The sequence below is a fragment of the Dromiciops gliroides genome, chromosome 5 (genome assembly GCF_019393635.1).
Source record: "Dromiciops gliroides isolate mDroGli1 chromosome 5, mDroGli1.pri, whole genome shotgun sequence".
Lineage (NCBI taxonomy): Eukaryota > Metazoa > Chordata > Mammalia > Microbiotheria > Microbiotheriidae > Dromiciops > Dromiciops gliroides.
This window is the reverse complement of record NC_057865.1, coordinates 88,092,398-88,115,557: the sequence shown is the minus strand read 5'-3', so window position 1 is coordinate 88,115,557 and position 23,160 is coordinate 88,092,398. Positions and strand designations below refer to the sequence as shown.

The window sequence follows — 23,160 nt, the reverse complement described above, 5'->3', positions numbered from 1 at the left end:
AGCTGCCAATTAAATTACATTATTAACAAGAGTTTCAATTTGCTATTTTTGTCTGTTGTGTCAAATGCTTATTTGAAAATTTCATTTCAGAAAATATATAGTTCTAAATAATTGGCTTATGTGGTGATGGCCCTTGATCTTGAACATGTATAAAAAGCAGCGATCATTTCCAACTACAAGAGTGATTTCCAATCAGCTCTTACATAAAGAATACTAGAAAAAAAAGGGTGTTTGTTTTCCCTATAAGTTCCCTAATGATGTTGAGAGGGAGAAGAAGCAGCAAAAGGAGGGGGAGTGGGAGAATGCGTATGTGTGTAGGGATGTTTATATGCATGCAAAAGTTGCATATAGCTCAACTATAACTTGACTATCTAAGAAATATTACTTTAGATTCAAATTTAAATTTTAGATTTTTTCTTTCACAAGCACTGAAATCTAGGAAAAGACCCCATCATCAAAAGATTTGGAGCTGAGACTTTCTACTGAACATCAACTCCACAACTCCTCATTACATAGATAAAGACAATGAAAAGTTAATTTACTTGCCCAAGGTCAATGGACCTAAGTGGCATAACTGGGATTAAAAAGCCCAAAAGTTTTGTGATTCCAAATTCAATGCCCTGTGCACTAATACTATTCCAAATTAAATTCCCTGTGGATTTCAGTCAGTAGTCTCACACTTAAAATAAAAATGGGGATCACTAATCTGAATAGAAGGACCCCTGTGGGCTACATGACTTGTTGTAAAGTGTTATCTGTGTTTTACTGTATTATTATTTTTTTTTGTTAAATATTTCCCAATTATATTTTAATCAAGTTTGCCCTGCACTTGAGAGTGTTACAGACCCCACTGCTTTTACCTCCGGTACCTATAAAGTTGGGTTGTCAAATTTTACATGTTAAGTTTTTTCCTATGGTTCCTAACCCCTCCATTACTACTTTCATGATTTAGTAATAGCAAAACATCAACAAACTTCATAGAATAAAATCCTCTCTTAATGAGCCTGTTTTTAGAATGTCATTTCTGAAACTATGGCTTGGGCAAGTCATTTTAATAACAACAACAATAATTAATTTATATATATATACACATATATGAACAATACACACACACAAATATCTCATTTGATTCTGACAGTAATCCTGTAATGTTGGTGCTATATATTTACTATCCCCATTTTGCAGAAGAAGAAACTAAGGCTGAAAGTTAGTGAGCATCTGAAGTAATGATTAAAACTCAGATCCTCCTCACTACAAGTGAGAATACCTTCTGCTACCTACTTCAACTCTCTGAGCTTCAATTTAATATTCTACAGAATAGAAAGGCTGTACTAGATAATTACCTTTTAAATATAATTTTATTCAAAAGGAATTAAAAATAATTACTAACAAAGAGGTGTAGGAATTTTAAAGACTTGAAACCTATACACACAAATGCCTTTGTGTTTATATCCATATATATGCACATATTTATACAATAACAGCAAATATGTGTGAGTGCCTACTATGTGCATATGGCTATGCTATGTGCTAGGAGAGATATACAATGTTTCAATAAAAAAGACCTGGGGCAGCTAGGTGGCGCAGTGGATAGAGCACTGGCCCTGGAGTCAGGAGGACCTGAGTTCAAAGCCAGCCTCAGACACTTAACACTTACTAGCTGTGTGACCTTAGGCAAGTCACTTAACCCCAACTGCCTCACCAAAAAAACCAAAACACCTTGCCCTCAATAACCTTCCAGCCTAGTAGGAGACAGATAACTACCATATGTCAATATAATTCATTATATAAAAAAAGAAATCACTATAACATACAACAGAAGTACATTGGTGAATTACACCCCCCCCCAAAAAAGGTGCCACTTGAGGTCAAGGATGAAGGTTATCATCAAATGGAAGAATTTAGGGACATTTTAATGGGAAGATGTGGTAACTAAATTAGGTTTTAAGGTATCAGCAGAAATTCAACCAATGAAGAATGAAAGAATGGAAAGCATTCCAGTCCTAGGGAACAGCAGGGAAGTATAAAACAACATAAAACAAGTCAATGAGCATTTATTATGGGCTTATTTGCCCAGGACAGTTTCCGAAATTATCTATGTGCCTGGTACTGTGTGGAGATGCAAAGAATGGCAAAAGCAGTTCCCACCCTCAAGGGGCTCCCATAATTAGCAGGTACATAACCAGGTTATAAGATAAACACCATGTTGGTGGGAGACAATGGCAGTTCTGTGGACCAGGCAAGTAATCCTTAAGTAGATCAGCTTTTAGCCCCGTTCTGAAGGAAGCCAGAGAACTAAGAATAGAGGTAAAGAGGAAGACAATTCCAGGGATACTAGACAACCAGTATAAAAGCAAGGAGGCAGAAAACAGTGTCAAGTCTGAGGAACAGCAAGTAAGACGATGTTTTGGATGTGGATGGAAACCAAGTACAAGAATACTGGCAAGTTAGGAAGAAGCCACGTTGTGAAGAGATTGCAATGTCAGAGCTGGCAGCTATAAGGCAGGAAGACAAATTTGAAGGCAACTGCAATAGTCTACTTCAGAGGTGATAAGGGTGATTGCTATAAGTGAAAAGAGGACATATATGAGATGTTATGAAGCCAGAAATGATAAGGCTGGGCACAAATTGGTTATATGGAGTGAGTTTGAGTGAACCCTAAATCGTGGGTGAGGGTGACTGAGAGGATGATGGTGTCCAGTGGTACAAGGGTGAGGGGAGAGTCTAGGAGAAAGGTAGTTGTTTTAAATTTGAGATGCCTATAAACAATAAAATACCTAAAAGGCTGATGTAGCACTGGAACCCAGGAGACAGGCCAAAGCTGAATACATATATTTGGGAATCATTTGCAAGAGATGATCACTGAACTCTTGGGAACTGATGGGACAGCCAAGTAATACAGCGTTAAAAAAAAAAAAAAAGAGGAGGGCGTTAGGAGACAGACATATTAGTGAGTATAACCCAGATGAAGAACCAACAACGCACCTGAGATACAGAGGAGAACCAGGAAAGTAGAGTCATGACCACCTAAAGGGGAAACCATATTCTGAAGGAGGTGATTAACATGATCAAATGCTGAAAAGGTCAAGGAGGATCGGCACTGCATTTGGCAACCAGCAGTAACAACAACGATAGCTAAAACCTATGCTAATCACTTTACAATTATCATCACATTCGATGCTCAGAACAATCTGGGGAGGGAGGTACTAGTATTAGGCAGAGGTTAAGGGACTGGCTCAAAATCACATCACTCACATCTGAGACTGAGTCTTAATTCACATCCTCCTCACTTCAGGTCAAGTGCTCTATCCACAGCACCATCTAGCTGCCTATGAGATTGCTGCTAACTTTGCAGGGAGTAAACTGAGGTTAGAAGCCAGAATGAAGGAGGTTTAGAAGTGAAGGCACCAAATAGAGATGGTTTTCTCAAGCAGATTAGGCATTATGGGGACAAGAGATAGAGGATAACTGCTAGGTTGGATGTTCAGGTCAAGTGAGTTTTTTTAAGGATGGAGGAAACAAGGATATGTTTATAGGCAACAAGCAATGAGCCAGTAGATAGGAAGAGACTGAAGATCAGAAAGAGATGGGATGATAGTGGGGTTAACTGCTAGAGAATCTGACAGGGGATGGAATCAAAGGTGCATGTAAAAGAAGGGCTGACCTTGATAAGGAGGACTACCTCTTCAAATGAAATCAAAATAAATGAAACAATGGTGATAAAGGCCTGAATGATATAAGATGACAAGGGGAGAAGATGGAATTCACAGTGAATGGCATTCTTTTTTTTAGGTAAAGTAAAAATCTTCAGCTAAAAGGGGTTCCATAGGAGCCTAAAAGAGAAACAAGGTTCAGAATAGCTGTTTTTAAGTGGGACAACGTAGGGAGAAGAGAGGAATATAAAGGAAGGGGGGAAAGTATTTATTAAGCACCTATTACATGCCAGGCAACAACCCTACAAGTAGGATGCTATCATCCTCTTTTTACAGGTGAGGAAATTGAGACAAATAGTGGTTAAAGGGACTTGCTCAGGGTCTTCTGGCTAACGTCTGAGACAAGATTTGAACTCAGATCTTCCTGATTCTAGGTCCAATGCTCTGTCCACTACACCACCCAGCTGCCTCTGCAGCAATAAAGATTGCCCTGCAGTAAGGGTTCAAAAAACATAAATTTGTAATGGACCAAATCAGCACAATTTCATGTTTTCTCGAGCTCTATTCAGGAACACGTGAATAGAAGCAAATGTAAAAATGTTGAGGGTACTGGGCTTTGGCAAGAAATCATTGACAGGACAAAGCATTATGGAATTTGAGAATAGAGAATAGTGGAAAGTTGAAGGGTTGACATAAGGAAACAAGAACAGTAGCCAGTAGAAGGGAAATGGCTAAGGACAGAATTGAAGGGTGGAGAGAATGGAGGTAAAGTTGAAGATGGCAAACAGGGTTGGGGTCTTAAGGAATATGGAAAAATGGATTGATAAAAGATCACAATTAGATAAAAGAATTCTGGAATTCACATAGACAGAAGTGGATTAATAGTAAATGGCAGGGGGCAGCTAGGCGGCGCAGTGCATAAAGCACTGGCCCTGGATTCAGGAGTACCTGAGTTCAAATCCGACCTCAGACACTTGACACTTACTAGCTGTGTGACCCTGGGCAAGTCACTTAACCCCATTTGCCTCACCAAAAAACTAAAACAAAACAAAAAACCAAGAGTAAATGGCATTAAGTTTCTCTGATAGAGGCCTCATCTATCAAATGTATAAAGAAAAGAGTCAAAATTTATAAAAATAAAAGCCATTCCCCAATTGACAAATGATCAAAAAATATGAAATCAGTTTTCAGATGAAGTAATCAAAGCTATCTATAGCTATATGAAAAAATGTTCTAAATCACTATTGGAGAAATACAAATTAAAACAATTCTATGGTACTACTTCACATCTATTAGATTGACTAATAGGACAGAAAAGGAAAATGACAAATGTTGGAGGGGATGTGGGAAAATTGAGATACTGTTGGCAGAATTGTGAACTGATTCAATCATTTGAGCAATTTGGAACTATGTCCAAATATTGCAGCAATTTTCTAGTGGCAAAGAATTCGAAATTGAGGTGATAGTCATCAACTGGGGAATAGCTAAACAAGCTGTGGCATATCTATTGTGATGGAATGCTATCATGCTGTAAGAAATGATGCACTAAATAAATGCTCACAGAAGAACTGGGAAAGACTTACTTGTGCATGATTTAGCTACTCTCAGCAATACAACTATCCAACACAACTCTGAAAGAGTTATGGGTTATCCCTCCCCAGAGAAAAAAACTGATGGAGTCTGAATACCAATTGAAGCATATTTTTTAAACTTTCTTGTAATTTTATTTTGTTCTGTGTTTTCTTTAACAACATGACTAATATGGAAATGTCTTGCATGTTACACATGTATAACCTATACAAAATTTGCTTACCTTTCTCAATGAGGGGGGTGGGAAGAGAGGGAGAGAATTTGGAACTCAATTTTTTAAATGAATGTTGAAAGTTGTTTTTACATGTATTTGGGGAAAAATAAAATACTGGGGGGGAAAAGAGCAAATAGCAGGGTGGTGGGGAAGATAATTTGGAATATTTTTCACTGCTATACAGTTTGGCTGAAATCCAGAGGGCATGGAAGATAATAATTTGAGATAAGGTTGGAAGGCATAACTATGCCAAGTTAAAGAGGATTTTGTGTATTATTTACTCAGGAGGTTACTTAAGATTTTTAAACGGAGGAAAAAAATGAACAGATCTACATATGCCAACAATATAAAAGAGGGATGGCATTATAGAAAGCACAGAAGCAACAATACCAGTTAGAAAGCTATTGTACAAGTGGCTAGTAATGAGAACAGCCCAGCCCTCAAGTACTGGCCATAAAAAGAGAGGACAGGATGTATTTAAAGTATGCTGCATAGATGGAACTGACAGTACCTGTAACAGACTGAATCATGGAGAGGGACTATCCTTGTGTTTGCATATGAAGACAAATAAAAATTCTCTCTACCTCAATTCATCATAAATTACCAGATTCTCTCAACCTGTCCTCCCCACCAAAAATAGCTGACTTTATTTTAATCCATGGCTATGCACTGTATTCTTAAACTATCTAATGGTGCTGACTTCAAATTAAAGTATGGGTAGAATAGTAAAGATTAGTTTTCACTATTGGCCAAATACTTAGAATACATACTAGGATCATAAATGTTCAGAGAATTCAAGTACTAAAAAAAATCTGAGGTCACAATGAATCCAACTCCTTCATTTCATAGCCAAGAGGCTGACATGCATCTATAGTCATCCTACTAGTGAAATACAAAAGGGAGGCTTGGATCCAGATTTTCACTGCTCTTTCCAATAGTTCATGGTGTCCTCTTTAATAGCTCATATGACAAAGATGGCAGAGGATATGATTTCAATAGCACACATGGACTTTGGTGCCAAGCAGAACAGGGAAAGAAACAAAGTTTATCACTATTGGAATTCCCCTCTTTGTAAAGTACTTCAAAAGGGTTACCAACTGCTACAGTAGTAACATTATCTTTACTACTACTATCTTTCCTAGTAAGTTCTGTAAGGAGAAATTGAATTTCTTAAATAGTTAGGTGGGCTCAACGCATTTAAATGAATGAATAAAGAATTTATTAAGTCCCTGCTATGTGCAAAAAGCACTGTGCTAAATGCTGATACACAAAGGGAAAAGTAAAACAGTTCCTACTCTCAAGGAGTTCACATTCTAATGGGGAATATAATATATACAGGAAGGTTGGAGCTCCAAGTTAAAAGTAAAGGTACCACTGTCCTTGGGAGCACAGTGGCACAGAACAGACAGTAATGTGCCTTCTTTAATGTCATTTCCACTGATAAAACCACATCAGTTTTGGATGCTGAACCATCTGATGCTGCCAAAGCCCGGTGACAAGAACTTTCTTTTCTGGGTCTGTAAGAGCTGTGGCTGTCGTACCTGCACAAGCAGCTACCAGGCTGAATCTCCAAAGAGGTTGTTTCAGGATAATGGCTGGAGGCGCTAAATTGGAGCACTGTCATTCCCAAGACTCTTGGGGTTCAGAGTCCTAGGCTGCCATCAGACTCCGAGGGGAGACAGTACTCAAGGCAGGGGTAGGGTCTGATTTGCCTGGCATGTGCTCACTCCTGTCTCTCTCTCTCCAAGGTGCTTGGTTGCTTTGACTAGGTTGTCCTGCCTCTCCTTTCGGCAGCAATTGATGGGGATGGCTCATTCAAGGGCTGTTATAGAAGTAAGACCAGTGGTCTGCTGCCACTCCAAGGTTCTTGTGCTTGACTCTCTGTTGGTAACAGGTTCATGAGCAGTTATTGCTGTCAGTGATGAGGACTGTGGATCACTTTTCCATAGTTTCACCCTATTCTTGGTAAATGGCTTTAGGGTCTGGGCTGGAAGGAGCTCTGATGATTTGGGGGACACTGATATTATTAAGGCTCCTGGACTCAGGATCCTAGACTACCTCCATCAGGGTTGAAGGGGAAATGGTGATTAAGATGGCAACGTCAGTTTGACTATTCTGGCAAGTATTACTGCCTGCCCCTTGTCTCTTCCCCAAGACCCCGGATTATAAATCACTTTCCCAATCATTACAGAGCACAGTCCACAATCTGCAACATAAATTAGAATGCATCAAAACTAAACTATCAGTACCAGTACTGATTCTATGCTTCAAGCTAGAAAACTTATTTCCCTCACAGTGGATCTTAATTTATCAGATTTCTTCCACCAGGACCAATCTTTACTTGCAATACACAGGATCTTCCTTGTACTTCTATTTTCATGCCAACACATATAGAGGTAATAATCAGTAAATGCGGGCGCAGCTAGGTAGCACAGTGGATAGAGCACCAGCCCTGTAGTAAAGAGGACCTGAGTTCAAATCTGGCCTCAGACCTTGACACTAGCTGTGTGACCCTGGGCAAGTGACTCAACCCTCATTGCCCCACTCCCCACCCCCAAGTCAGTAAGTGCATTTCACTTTGCCGGTCTAAGCATTCATTATATCACCCCCTAACTAGGGGCATATGCCAAGGCTGTCTTCTGCACTCTCTCTAAACTCCTTTCTCATGGTCCTGTCAGTCCCCATGGTTTACTAGGATCTCAAGTGCTTGGTAAATGGAACTGCAAATGCTTAATAAATGCTTTTATTCATACATTCAAGCATGCATTCATTCACTTTAAAAAAAATTATTCCCAATCCAGCTCATCTCTTGTCCTGAGTTCTGTGCCTTCCCATCTTCAAACAATATCCCCAAACATCTCCAACTTGGTATGTCCTAGACAAAATTAATTATCTTTCCCCAAAAACCCACGTTTCTAAATTTCTCTCTTTCTGCTGAGGGCACCACTAACTTTCCAATCATGGCTTTCCTCAATTCTTCAATGTCAATTCACCACCATATAGCCATTGTTTCCAAATCTTGCCATTTCTGCCCCCACATCTGTCCCATTTGCTCTACTCCCAAAGCCATCACCTATTACTTGGGCCTCATCATTGCTCTCCCTGCCTCAAATCTCTACCATTCCAATCCATCCTCTACACAGCTATTAATGTGATTTTCCTTAAGCATAAGTCTGACCATGTTACACTCCTATTCAATAAACTCTAGGGCTCCCTGTAGGTAAATACACGTACTCTAGTTTATTTTTAAAGCCCCTCACAACCTGGCCCCTGCCTACCTTTTCTAAGTTACACTGCTCCCTTTTTAACTCTGAAGATCAAACAAATTGGTCTTCTTACTATTTTTCATGCATGATGGGCAGCTGGGTGGTACAATAGATAGAACACTTGGACCTGGAGTCCAGAAGACGTGAGCACAAACCTGGCTTCAGACACTTGCCACTTATTAGCTGTGTGACCCTGGGCAAATCACTTAACCCTAACTGCCTCAAGCATCTGGGGCCATCTCCAGTCATCCTGATGTATATCTTGCCACTGGACCCAAATGGCTCTGGAGGACAGAGTGAGGCTGGTGACTTTGCACAAATGTTCCTCACTTAAGTCCAATTCATTACAAGTCATGACATCTATCATGGTCCTCTTCAAGAATGATGGACAGGGGCAGTTAGGTAGCACAGTGGATAAAGCACTGGACCTGGAGTCAGGAGGACCCAAGTTCAAATCCGGCCTCAGACTCTTGACACTTACTAGCTGTGTGGCCCTGAGCAAGTCATTTAACCCCAATTGCCTCACCGAAAAACAAAAACAAAAAAGAATGACGGACAAAAAACAACATGTATGATACTATCTTGTATCTATCTGTCTTAACAGTGGTTTTCCCCAAAGGCTTGGATCTACCTCTTCTCATATCAACTTCAGAATTCCTTACTTCCTTCAAGACTCAGCTCCAGGGGGGCGGAGCCAAGATGGCGGAGGAGGGGCTATGAATCCTACAAGCTCCAGATAAACCCATCAACTCGCTCCCAAATAATGTGGTTTAAAAAAAAAAAAACCAAAAAACAGAGCAGCCTAATGCACATAAGAACAGAGTGAGACTGTTTTTCAGCAAAGGAGGGGAATTGTGATGACCTACTGATCAGGCTGAACAACTGAGCGTGCAGTCCAGACCTAGCCAGGAACAGACAGAGCTTCCAGCACCCAGCAGTCTTCAGCACCAGCAGCTTCTGAGGCTCTGATCACGGACTGGTGAGGGGGTTCAGCGATAGGCCAGGGTGAAGTGGAGGCAGTCTCTACTGGAGTTGGGGTAAAGCGCCCTGGTTCTGGGCCAGTGGGCTGAATCGCATGGTGGCGGCCCAGTGGGGGAGGGGCACAGGCACACCAAGCTTCCGACCATAGAGAATCAAAGTTCAATCAGACTTCTGTTTCCGGGTAAAAGAGAAAGCAGCCCTGGTTACTCACAGGCCAGGCTGGCTAAGAAGCAGCCCAATCACCCCCTGGGCCATGCTGTAGCTTGAACAGTGTATCCTGGAAGCAGCACAACACTTTAAGAAGGAGTTAAAGCCAAGAAATAGCTGGCCAAGATGAGTAAGCAGAGAAAGCAGAAGACCATCAAAAGTTTCTTTGGGGGAAAGGTAGACCACCATACACCCTCAGAAGAAGATAATAACAGGGTCAAAGCTCCGACATTCAAAACTTCCAAGAAAAATATGAATTGCTCTCAGGCCATGGAAGCTATCAAAAAGGACTTTAAAGAGAAAGTAGGAGAGATAGAAGGAAGATTTAGAGAGATGGAGGAAACAATGGAAAGAGAAATGAGAGCAATGTAGGAAAGTCATGAGAAAAAAGTCAATAGTTTGAAAAGCCAAATGGGAAAAGAAAGAGAAAAGCTCTCTCAAGAAAATAATTGCCTAAGAATTAGGATTGAACAAATGGAAGCTAGTGAGTTTATGAGAAATCAAGACAGAGTAAAGCAAATCCAACTGGATAAAAAATTAGAGGATAATATGAAATATATCTTTGGAAAAACAGCTGACCTGGAAAACAGATCCAGGAGAGAGAATTTGAAAATCACTGGACTACCTGAAAACCATGACCAAAATAAGAGCTTAGAAACCATCCTCCAAGAGACTGTCAGGGAAAATTGCCCTGATATTCTGGAAGCAGAAGGCAAAATAGAAACTGAAAGAATCCACCGATCACCTCCTAAAAGAGATCCCAAAAGGAAAACCTCCAGGGATATCATAGTCAAATACCAGAGCTCCCAGGTCAAGGAGCAAAAACTGCAAGCAGCTAGAAAAAAGGAATTCAAATACTGTGGAGCTCCAATAAGGCTAAAACAGGATCTAGCAGCATTTACATTAAAGGACCAGAGGGCATGGAATATATTCCAGAGGGCAAAGGAACTAGGACTACAGCTAAGAATCATGGATCCAGCAAAACCGAGTATACTCTTTCAGAGGAAAAAGTGGGACTTCAATGAAAAAGAGGCCTTTCAAGCATTTGTGATGAAAAGACCTGAACTGAATAGAAAATTTGACTTTCAAATACAAGAAGCATAAAAAGGTAAACAGGAAAAAGACTTCATGAGGGATATTAGAAGATCAAACTATTTACTTTCCTACATGGGAAGATAATACTTCAAACTCATAAGAACTTTCTCAATAAGGAATTCACAGAAGACACAGGTCTGAACTGAATATGAAGGGATGATATCTGTAAAGCATTTATGTTTTGTTCTTTGTGAGGCAAACAGGGTGGGGTGCCTTGTGTCTGGGACCAGATTTGGGTTTGGGGCCTCCTGGGTCCAGGGCTGGTGCTTTGTCCATTGTGCCACCTAGGTAATCCATGATGACATCTTTAAATTAGGGTTAAGGTGTAGAAGGAATAGACTGGGGGAAGAGGAAGGGGAGAGATGGTCTGGGGAGAGGTAGTTCACATGAAAGAAACAAGAAAAAAGCGTATAGAGGGGAGGGGAAGAGGGGGAAGGAGTGGGGGAGTGAGTGAACCTTACTATCATCAGAATTGGCTCAAAGAGGGAATAACATACATACTCAAGTAGATATAGTAATATACTTTTGCCTTGAGGGAGGGGAGGGAGATGGGGGTGGGGGGGAAGAAGAGGGGAAGGAGGGAAGGGCAGATTGGGGGAGAGAGCAGTAAAAAAGAAGAAAAAAAAAACTCAGCTCCAGCTTCTACATTGTCTTTCTTGACTCTTTTCCCCTCACCCTCCAGCTGCTGGTACCTTTCCCTCCTAAACTACTTTGCATTTGTTGTGTATTTATTCTATATATATTTGTATATGTCTCCTGTGATAAAAATGTGAGCTCATTCAAGGCCAGAACTGTTGCATTTTGGGGTTTGTTTTTTTAATTCCTAGCACCTAGTATAGTGTGTGGCACATAGTAGGCAATTACTAAATGCTTAGTGACTGATTAACAAGTTCCATGGCTTCACTCACAATACTCTACAATGTTTAGGCACCATGAAAGTTAATGGCCATTCTCTCTACTATATTTATTGTAAGCCTACCCTACCTAAAGGAGAATCTAAGTCATTCCTTTGTTAAAGATTACATTCTATTGGTAATTATATATTTCTTTATAGCTAGACTACAAGTGAATAAAAGAGTGGTCTGTCAGTTTACCTTAGTCTCTTACTGAAGAATCTATAACCAAGTATGTTATTAACAAAAAAATAAAGCAATAGTATATAAGTAATTTTTCTTTCCTAATACTGTTCAAATTACCTGACCCTTCATTTTTCCATCAGAAAATGTAAAGAAATGGAATTCTGAGACATAAAATCCATGTGTTAACTGATGATTATTAAATGATCAAAGAACAAATCAGATGTTTGTTGGGATGAAAATGGAATAAATCAATTCTAGTAAAACAAAGAGGTGTGTGTGTGTGTGTGTGTGTGTGTGTGTGTATGTGTGTGTGTGTGTGTGTGTCTTGCCTGAGACACTTCCCAAACTTTCACTGCTAATGTGATGCTTCTATTTAGTGCAGAAAAAGGACATAAACCAGATTGCATTTATCTTAAAATAGCAATAGGCGCCAGAGTTGCCAAAGCTTGAAATATCATAAAATTATAATTAATTCATACAAATTATTCACAATTGTAAAAGCTTAATGCTTGTGACTATACAATAATTACATTTAGAACACTTTGGAACAAATCAACTCCCAATGGTTTAATTAAACTTTTGCATTTGGCATTTTAAAAAATGTTACTGGTGCTTTTACTTACCAACAAATTTCTGGCATTTGAAACATTCTTCTAACCATTCTGGAGTTACTATATGCTTTACTACAGAAATTGCTGTCAGGAACTTTACAGTGCGGGTCACTTTGCTGGCAATAAGATGTGTGCATTTCTGTGCAGACTCAGCTACCTCACCCCCAAGAATATAGAGTTTCTAAAAGTTGTACAAACATAGTAAGATCAGAAATTAAATAGTTAAAATGTATAAAGACGTTATCAATGGGGTGTAAAACAGATGAACTAATCTCAAGACATATTTATTTTTAAAAAGACTATGATATAGTATTGTTTACATACCTAATAAAATTAGGTAACTTCCTATTTTTTTTAACCTTTCATTTTAGAGCAGTATTCCATTCAACTGGAGTCAAAGCATTACAAAGACTACAACAAATGTATGAAATAATTCACAGCCGTGGCAAAAACAATACGGCAGGCAGAATAAAAATACCACAGGGGGAAAAGGTAAAATAATGAAAAAGTTAACAATATATACTTCTAAAGTCACTTAATTCTAAGTGAAGTGAGATTTTAAATATACATATATGTCATATATATGTATATATAATTGAACTTTTACATTAGGTTTTATACACAATCATAACTTCAATAAAACATTTAGATGATTTTATCTGTGATTAATATTAATGATTTGAATGGCACTGTCCATTTCATGGTAAGAAAGATTTCTAGGTTATTTGACCTGGAACTCCTCTTACGTATAAGAAAAAATAAAATACAAAAGGGTATTTTTGATGCTATTAATGAATACTAAAAAGCTAACTTCTCTTCAAGAATGATGACATGAAAATTGACTGAAAAAACATGAACATGAAATTAAAAAAAATTTGACTCATGAAGACTATAGTTATTAAGATGTCACAAAATTAAACTGTGCTTCAAAGTACACTGTTTAAAATGTTTTTAAAATTCAGCATTAGGAAAGAAAATAGGAAAATAGTATATGTCACACTGGTTTAATATAATTTTACTGGGGGGAAAAGACTGATTCACTCTTAAGTTTCAAAGTATGTTTCTAAATATTTTATTTAAATAGTAGTTTAAAAACTGGCTAGACCTTATTGAGAAGGCTAGTATCTGAGTATATTTATAGATGATGAAAAGGTATAGTCACTAAGACATAGTAGAGAAAAGAATAGTAATTTATTCAATGGAATTCCAGTGATCTGAAAATAGCAATATGCCTCTAAAATTCTGGAAGTAGATTACTTATCTGGCCCAAATTTTTCTAGTAATAAGAGAGTAAATACTTCAGGCTTAAATAATAATGTATTATTAAGTAGACTATTTCAATACTATATTCCCTTTTGACAAAATATATTCAGTAAAATGTTATATAGTTAACCCAAATCAGACAAAAGCAAGAACACGAAGAATTGCTGTTTCTATATATTACTGACAAAAATCAAAGCAAATTTTCACCTTAATATACTGCTGAACTTGGACAGGCTCAAATCCAGTGAAAAGCACAAAAGGTGTCAATTCTGGAGTTAACTTTTTAGTGGGAGGTGGTATGTCTTCAATTCTACAAAATGAATATATACAATACTAAATTATGGCTTTATCTCACTTAAAAGTATAAATATCTTTACAAAAGTTATCCTATGAAACATATGCATTAAATCCCCAACATTATAAATAAAAGTAGGTATACCTTAATGTCTTCCTAACTTATAGCATTTAAAAAACAATCATGATGTATTTCCAAGAAATTTACACCTCAATTTCTTAACTCTTAAGACTTTCATTACGCTGAAAAGCACAAATTACTGGAGATTTTTTTTTTACAAGTCTTACCATAACTACTATTAAAATTATGATTAGATTTCTGACTTCTGAGGATTAACACATATTACAATTTATCTGAATTCGTGGCATGTACCTCTCTATCCCCAATACTCTGTAAATGCTGCCTTGGTGCTAAAAGAAAGTGTTATATTTTGATTTAATTAGAAAAGCATGCATGCGCACATGTGTGCACATACACAGCATGCCAAAGGTAGTGTAGTTCCACTAAGACTTCTGTAACACCCTATATATTGAGGAATGGGGGAAGTAGGAGGGACAGGAATTAGTAATAGCTTTTAAGAGATATAACTGAAAAGAATGTAGGATTTAATAAAAGTAAATACCTGGGGATCACTGACTTGGTCAGTAATTTTCTTTCCTATATGTCAAATTCTATATATAGATTTGGATTTTTAAGTATCATTAATTAAAAATTATAAGTGTGTCTCTTTTTAAGCAGCTCAAATAACAGAATGCACATAACTTTGAAAAAAAATTTTTATAACTCACAGTTACCTAATAAATTACATTACTTATTAGGTATATATGCTATTCATGTTAAAAATATCTACAGAATATGAATGTATATTATGTACACTAAAGCCACTGGAATCTTTACCCTTTCTCTATTATCTTAGAATTTATTATCCAGCTTAATTTTCACACAAACTCACAACTTGATATAAACCATGAGGTCAAGTTAATTTCTAGTTATAACAAACTCTCTATTATTACTGCCCCAAAGAGAACCAAAAAAGCCTTTATTTTTTTTTAAAGTGAGAAAGAAGGTGCAAAATTTTAAACAGAACATCTATTGTGTTTGTATTCATTTTACAAAACTATACAAGTAGTGATCTTGTCTCTTTTGTAGTACATGTCCATATTTAAATTCTATTGCTTTGCATCAATAGAAGTAGGAAGTCAAGGAAAAAGGAAAGACTACAACTTCAACCTAAAAAGAAATAGATCATACTTGAGTTTTAACCTTTGATTATCTTTCAGAAAACATAAGACTATGTAAAGACAAAAGTAAAAATTCTTATTCATAAATTCCAGATTATCCCTTAAACCTTTCTTAATCTTTACTGCCAATGAGATAACCCTTGGACTTTAAAAATTCAATGTTAAAAAAGTTCTATTTATGATACTTCAATCATTCTCCTAAAAATACTGTTAACACAATTCATATTTTACTTAAAAAATGAAAAGGAATACAATACAGCTTATGCTGTAAAAAGGGAAGGAAGTGGAAGGAAAGGAACCTCAAAGAAGTAAAAACAAACTAAACTTAAATTGTGGTACAAATTATATTGATAATTTTTTTTTTGTTTTTTAGTGAGGCAATTGCCCGGGTTCACACAGCTGGTAAGTGTTAAGTGTCTGAGGCCGGATTTGAACTCAGGTACTCCTGACTCCAGGGCCAGTGCTCTATCCACTGCACCACCTAGCTGCCCTGATAAAATATTTTAAACCTGTTTTAAGCCACATATCCATACTTCAAATCATTCTGTAAACTTCCAAAGGATTTTTTAATAATTAAGTGACAGTCATCAGAACTTTTCCAAACATATTACTTGTAGTTCCGCCTATATTTAAATTATCAGCACTATGTTACTATGGACTAATGTTTTCTAAACATTTTCAATCCATGACAAACCTAAGAACTTACCAGGCAGCACTCTCCTCCACTAAACACAAACACAGATACACAGATACACAGATACACACACACACACACACACACACACACACACACACACACACACACGACACATTTTCTTCTCCTCCTCTCTCTATCACTTCAAGCTTCCTGGTCTAAAACTGGGAAAGGAGAACCAGCAAACTCAGAATGACAGGACATTTTCTCAGAACATCACATGGTCACTGGTTTAAAAATGATGTCCTAGGCTAGTTCCAACTTGGGTACTTTAGTTCTTTAACTATAAAATGAGATACAGCTATTAATGCGTAGGAAAGACTTCAAATAAGTAAAAATGTATTCTAAAGATACTGTATTCTAAAATACTGAATGAAAATTTCTCTAAGAGTAGACAGATGAAATTTTTATACAGATATTCAGATTTTCAAGAGGTGCTATCATTCTTCTAAAATATACCTAAAATTTATTCTACAGGGGCAGCTAGGTGGCACAGTGGATAAAGCCTTGGATTCAGGAGTACCTGAGTTCAAATCCAGCCTCAGACACTTGACACTTAACTAGCTGTGTGACCCTGGGCAAGTCACTTAACCCTCATTGCCCTCAAAAACAAAAACAAAACAAAATAAAATTTATTCTATAATGAAAAATTTCAACAAAAATTAAAAACTGTCCTTACCTGGCTCTTTTGGAAGAAGGCTGGATGTTAGCTACTTCATTCTGTTTCAGTTTAGGAGGTAACCTCATGCCCTATAATTAAAACATTTTATTTAAATCACACACATTAACAAAGGAATAATTTTATGGGCTGATTTTCTTAAAAAATGGTTTATTCCTATATTTTTCCACAAGCAAACATACAAAAGTCATAACAGCAAAATATAGTGCTTGGACATGGAAAGCAAAGTTTAGAGAAGAAAAATGTAGAAGATTTTAAAAGTTAAAAAAAATTAACCACAGAGTCACCTTCAACTTTTCCCTCCTTATATTGTCTGTTACCAAGTTATTTTGATTTATCTTTAAAAATAACTTTGGAATCTACCATACTGTTATAATGAAAATATGTATCACAATGGTGAATGGTTAGAAAGAAATAGCACCATTTTCCCGAATCGATTCTGTAAGATTAGTGTTTGTGTGCCAAAAATCAGGGCCAGTTTGGGGATGATGGTTATCAGAGTCTTTTTCTCTATGAAAGCACATATCATTCATCTTATATGTAATCATTAAATTGCTGTAAAGAGCTTTACTATCGCAAGCTATTTTCCTTTCTATTATGAGAACCATGAACCTATACATCATCCTCATTAATTCATTTCTGAACTACTGCAACAATTTTTCATTTATTCGAAGTTACTTTACCAATATATTGTTTGAAAATATTTCTCAGACAACACTCACCATCTCTTCAAGCTCAAATATACTTTACTAAGTGACAAGGATGTATTCTAACTTTAACAGTATGGTTTTCCCTATCACATCATGGGGGCTGAGTCATGGCACCCCACCCCTCATCTGGAAAATCCAAATAAAAAATTTTGGCCCTCCCCTTCATACCAGAGAAGAAGTCTGAATATTTTTTTCTTTTTCTTTTATGGGGTGTTTACAGTACCTTATTGCAAAATTTGGGTTAAGTGTTTGGTCATAATCTCTATTATACAATATTATATGCATTTCTGAGTTTCTAAACTTTTTCTGTTATCTGCTGACCTTCAAGGGTTGTCTGCAGCTTTTGTAAAACTCGCCCCAAAAATCCCCATGTAATTTCTTACACTGACCAACGATATACCAAAACCATGATGGGAAAAACTGAGATCTGAAAGGGATAACTGTATCATACACTACCACTAACCATTGTATTTAATCAGAATTTTGTTGCCTTTCCACACTGACTTTTTTTTAATATTGTTGTAGTCATGATATAAATTGTTCTTCTAGCTTTATTTTCTTCTTCCTTTCTCCCAGTTCTGGCATTATATGACTCTATGAACCTATGATTTGACATTTCATTAACTTGTAAATGTGTTATGCTCTATCAACAATCAACTGTTAGATTTGGATTCAAGCAGAGATCTAAGCTGTGCTTTATTCTTCCTTCTGTCTCAACTTAAACCTGTCCCATATTTCATCCCCTCATATCTAGGCCTGCCTGGCTTCCAAATGATAATTAGCTAATCTGACAAACTCATTGTACAAATGTATGGAGGTTACAGTAGCTCCTAATTTTAAAGTACACATCTCTATCTAAAACAAAGACCTTCAGGGAACAACGATTTAGACTTCCTTTCATATATTAATTTATATACATTGATTAAAATAATATACAAACCAGTTTAGATGATGTTGGCATCACTTGAAAATGTGAAATATCTATGAATACATACATATAAACACACATATATGTATCATGCATACATACACACACACACCGAAACAAATAATATAATACCAAACTTCAGTCCTGACAATGTCAAGAAGGACTTATTAAGTGCCAGGGTAGTGGCTTTACAAAAAAATGTAGTGCTACAAAGAAAGGCAAAAAAATGTTCCCTGCTGGCTCACAATCTAATGCGAGAAGCAACATGTAAACAACTAAGTATAAACAAGAGATATATATATATATATACATATACATATACATATACACACACACACACACACACACACACACAGTGTTTAAAAAAAAAAAGGTACATGCATTGTAAATGAGAGTTAATATCAGAGGGAAGGCGCCAGCAGTGGGGGAGGTACAACATATGCTGGGAAAGAACTTTTGAAGAAAGTAAGATATGAACTGAGTCTTGGAAGTGAGTTGAAAGTAAATAAATGCCAGTTAATTGAAAAAAATTTAAAAAAACAAAACAAAACAAAGAGGCTCCCCATTAACTGTAAGATAAAATGCAAATTCTTCTGTTTGACATTTAAATCTGCTCATAACCTAGCTGCAATCTCTTTCTTAACTAATTTCATGAACTTCCACACTTGCTATATTCCTACTAAACTGCCTTCAACTTCTATTCCCCAAACAAAACATTCCATCTCCTGCCTCTCTGCAAAGGCTGTCCCCAGGGCCCAGGCCCAGAAGGCTCTCTTCAAGGGTCATGACTTTAATGTGCCATCTCCTAAACAAGGTCTTTCCTGATCTTCCCAGTTGTTAGTGCTTCTCCTACTCCAAAATGACTTTACATCTACATATATTGTATTTGCTTAACTGTGTCTGTTATTTCCTGCCAGAGTATAAACTCCTGGAAGGCAGGGACTGTTTCAGTAACTTGCTCCTAATAGGCACTCAATGAATACTTACTGGCTTGAAAACAAGCAGCTGATACAATGCCTTTCTACTTATGCTAATCACAAATTATATATGACATATTTACTCCTTCCCATTCCCTCTTAAATCAAGTGCCTACTTAAGTGCATAGGAAATCAAGCTGAAAAGATAGTGCAGTTCAATTCAAGAGTATTTATAAAGTGCCTCCTATACTCACAATGTTGTGTTAGGTATTGGGGAGAAGCTTACATTCTACTACACAATCCATTCAGAAACAATGCCATTCGCCGCTCCACACATATATTTTTGATATTTCATGATAAAAGCCTAGTCTAGTTTTGGTGGGTTTTGTTGTTGTTTTGTTAAAGAAAAGGAAAAGGTTTTATTATTTAACATCAAAACTTCAAATAGTACATTCTTCAGTGGTGATTTTGAAAGAGGACTTATGGCATCTTCCTCATTAAAAATGGAATTTTTTTCTTAGAAGACCTATAGTAATCTGGTTAAATACATTTATGTCCCTAAATAAAGTATGCTTCATGTATTTTTTTTTATTTTCAAGATCTACCAGGTGTCCAAACTGACTACAAAGTAAAAGGAAATGAAATTTAAAGGTAATACTAATTAAACATTACCCAATTCGTCTTGTTCTAATGGCTGGGACACAGTGCAAGTATCTGTAAAAAAGTTCCACACCAATAAAGAAAATTATATAGCATTTTAAAGTTTGAAAAGCACTTTATTACATACACTATAATAATTATTATAATTTTAAGAATGAAAAAAATGGCAGAGCTTCCAAAAGCTGACAAGAACATACAAGATAAAATTTGTGCTTGTTAGGATAAAGACTCTGATGACCATAATTCACCTCACCTATCTGATTTTCAGAATGGCAGTGTGTTGGGAGTGAAAAGAGCAATCAACCTAAGAGTCAGGAGGTCTGGATTAGAATTTTGGTTCTGATATTAATTAGCTATATGAATATAGATAAGTCATTTAATTTTCTATGTCTCAGTTTCTTCATCTAAAAATGGGAATGATACTTGCACTTGCCACACTTTAGGAGGTTGTTTTGTGCTCTACAATCATAAAGAGTAATTTGTCAGAAAAATTATACTTCTGACAAATCAATAATCACTTATGCCCAAAACAAAAGGAGATAAACACTATCATGTTGCTATAAACATTAATAAAATAGGACACTCACAGAGATTACTGAGAATATGTTCAAAGATCAACAGTGGTCTCGACATCACACTTAAAAATAATATAGTAACCAGAAAACTAGATTAGGAAAGACCAGGTTCTAGGCTAATTTGTTTTTTGATCATAATGACAAGTTATTTTTTTGTACTTGTACAAAATGAGAATAATTCAACTCCCCTATCTACATTGATAGGAAAGATGTGAAAAAGAATCAATGAATGTAAACTCTGAATTCTGAGATAAAAATATAAGATAACAAAGATTTACACAGTATCCCATAGTAGAGGCTTGAGCTGCCAAATCTAAGATTCTACAGGAAAACATGCAAAAAAAAATCCATAGTGCTAATAATCATGACAGAGAAATGCAAATTATTTTTAAACCCAATATTTAATTAGCAATGATTAAAACAATACACACTGATGTGGAAAAATAGCTGCTAGACACAACTTTTGTTCTACTAAGCTTTCATGCTATATGTAATGTATTTGCTATCATTTAGTCTAATTTATTCCATGAATCTACAACTTAAATATTCAATAATTAGAATAATGGAAAACGAAATAAGGTTATTAATAACATACCATTAGTAGCTCTGCTGATACCTTTAACGGAACTCTCCATGCATCTAAGAGAAAAATACAAGATTTGACAATGAGAACATTTGAAGAAAAAAGCCTTCATATAAATATGTAGTATACTGATGTTCTCCCTATGACTGATGCCAATGAGTCTATGATGGCCTCCATGCTAAAGTAAACTTTATTTTTAAAGCCACCACCTATATCTTAATCCCTGGGTCAACTATTTCTAAATGAATGCCATTAAACAATGAACAATATGTTTTCCCATATTACCCACTACTAGAAACATAATTTAAGGGAAAGTCTCTTTGTACATTAAGAAAAACACATTCTATGCTGCATTTATTTTATGAACCCCACTCATACTCAATTTTAGCAATCACTGGAAATAACCTCTCAGTATAATGCAGCCAGGAAATATAATTTTCACCATTTACCAGGAGTAGGCAAAATACTATTTAAGTACAGGGTCAGGCTATTTCTAATCAGAAAGCCTTCCCTACCACCAGATGACTGAGAAGGTCTTCAAGGGGCTAGAAATTATTGTTCTGAGGTTTCTATAAACAGGTGAGATGTACTCATTAAGGGATATAACAGAAGAACAGCTTCTACTGTTAATGCCATCCCTGTCCCTCTGGAAAATTTGAAGGTATTTTGACTATAAAAAGAGGCCTGAAAGCCCTTTGAGAGTCAGGTAACATACATAGGTCAGAAGTGACCCAACAGCCAAACCACTGACCCCAGCATACAGAATCTTCATTCTCTGAAAACCCATTTGTTTGTCACTATTTATCCCAATTAGGAATAATATGACTGTACCAACAGAAAAGGAAGAACTTAAAAGGGAGATTCCACAGTATCTTGGGAGAGAAGGTAGTCCAATTTGGCAATGAACCGTTCTCTTACACTGATTTATTACTTCCTCTCAAATCCTAGTAGGATGCTGCTGGTGTCTGTGCTTAATCTTGCCTTGTTCAATACATTTTAACAACTTGGAAGAAGATATAAAAGGTATATTTGCAAGCAAAAGGTCCTATATAAAAGCAGGATATTACCATCACATTTAATTTAAAGATTATACAACACTGGACAACTAATAGGCTGGATGACCGTCAAGAGTTTAAAAAAAAAAAGATTAAACAGTTATAAATATGAGTTGGCGCTAACAAGATGGCATGCACGCCTATAAAGTATCCAGTGCAGTGTTTACAACAAAGAGAAAATAGATGTGAAGTGCTTTCTAAACTATAAATCATTATATTTAAAAAGGTGCTATTATTAGATTCAAAAGTCAATTCTACACGTTGATCATAGACCTGGCTTAACAAAAGCAATCAATGCAAAAGACCTAAGGACTTTAAGTAATTTTAATTCCAATGAGTGAATAGTGTGGCACAGATATCAAAGATACATTTATTCATTCAACATTTAAGTATACTGTGCTTAGGCACTAAGGACGTTATAAAGGTGATTAGATAGTCTGTGTCCTAAAGACATTTATAAACAGAGAAGTAAAATATACAAACAAAAATTAGTATACAAATTAGAAGATAATATGTACTAAGTTCTATGAGAGTTATAACAAAAAGAGACAATTATTTCAGTTGCGAAGGCAGTTTCATGGAACAAGTGTCATCTTAACTGGTGAAGTAGGAATGGGAATGATTTCAGGAGTCAATCTGAGTTCCCAGCTTCAACAGTGAATAGCTATGTGATCCTGAGCAAATCACTTAACCTATGGGCCTTAGTTTCCTCATTTGCATAATTATTATAATACTTAAAATTATCTACCTCACCTCACAGGGCTGTAATAAGTAACACTGAAAATGTGATTTATTATTAAGTAAAAATAGAAATAGATTTATTCTGTGTAGTTTCAGTGGGCAGAATTAGGACAAATAGTAGAA

The 23,160-nt window shown here is 36.4% G+C and overlaps 1 protein-coding gene across 3 annotated transcripts in view; it reads right to left on the bottom strand.

The window, feature by feature from the left end:
• Positions 1 to 23,160, bottom strand: part of PAXIP1 (PAX interacting protein 1) — a 91,755-nt gene that overhangs the window by 7,214 nt on the left and 61,381 nt on the right. For all 3 annotated transcript variants that reach the window (XM_043966044.1, XM_043966046.1, XM_043966045.1), the window contains 4 exons: positions 21,254 to 21,297; positions 16,869 to 16,939; positions 14,167 to 14,269; positions 12,709 to 12,877 (listed from right to left, as the gene is read on the bottom strand). In XM_043966044.1, the coding sequence (XP_043821979.1) occupies positions 12,709 to 12,877; positions 14,167 to 14,269; positions 16,869 to 16,939; positions 21,254 to 21,297 (387 nt within the window). The remainder of the gene's footprint in view (positions 1 to 12,708; positions 12,878 to 14,166; positions 14,270 to 16,868; positions 16,940 to 21,253; positions 21,298 to 23,160) is intronic.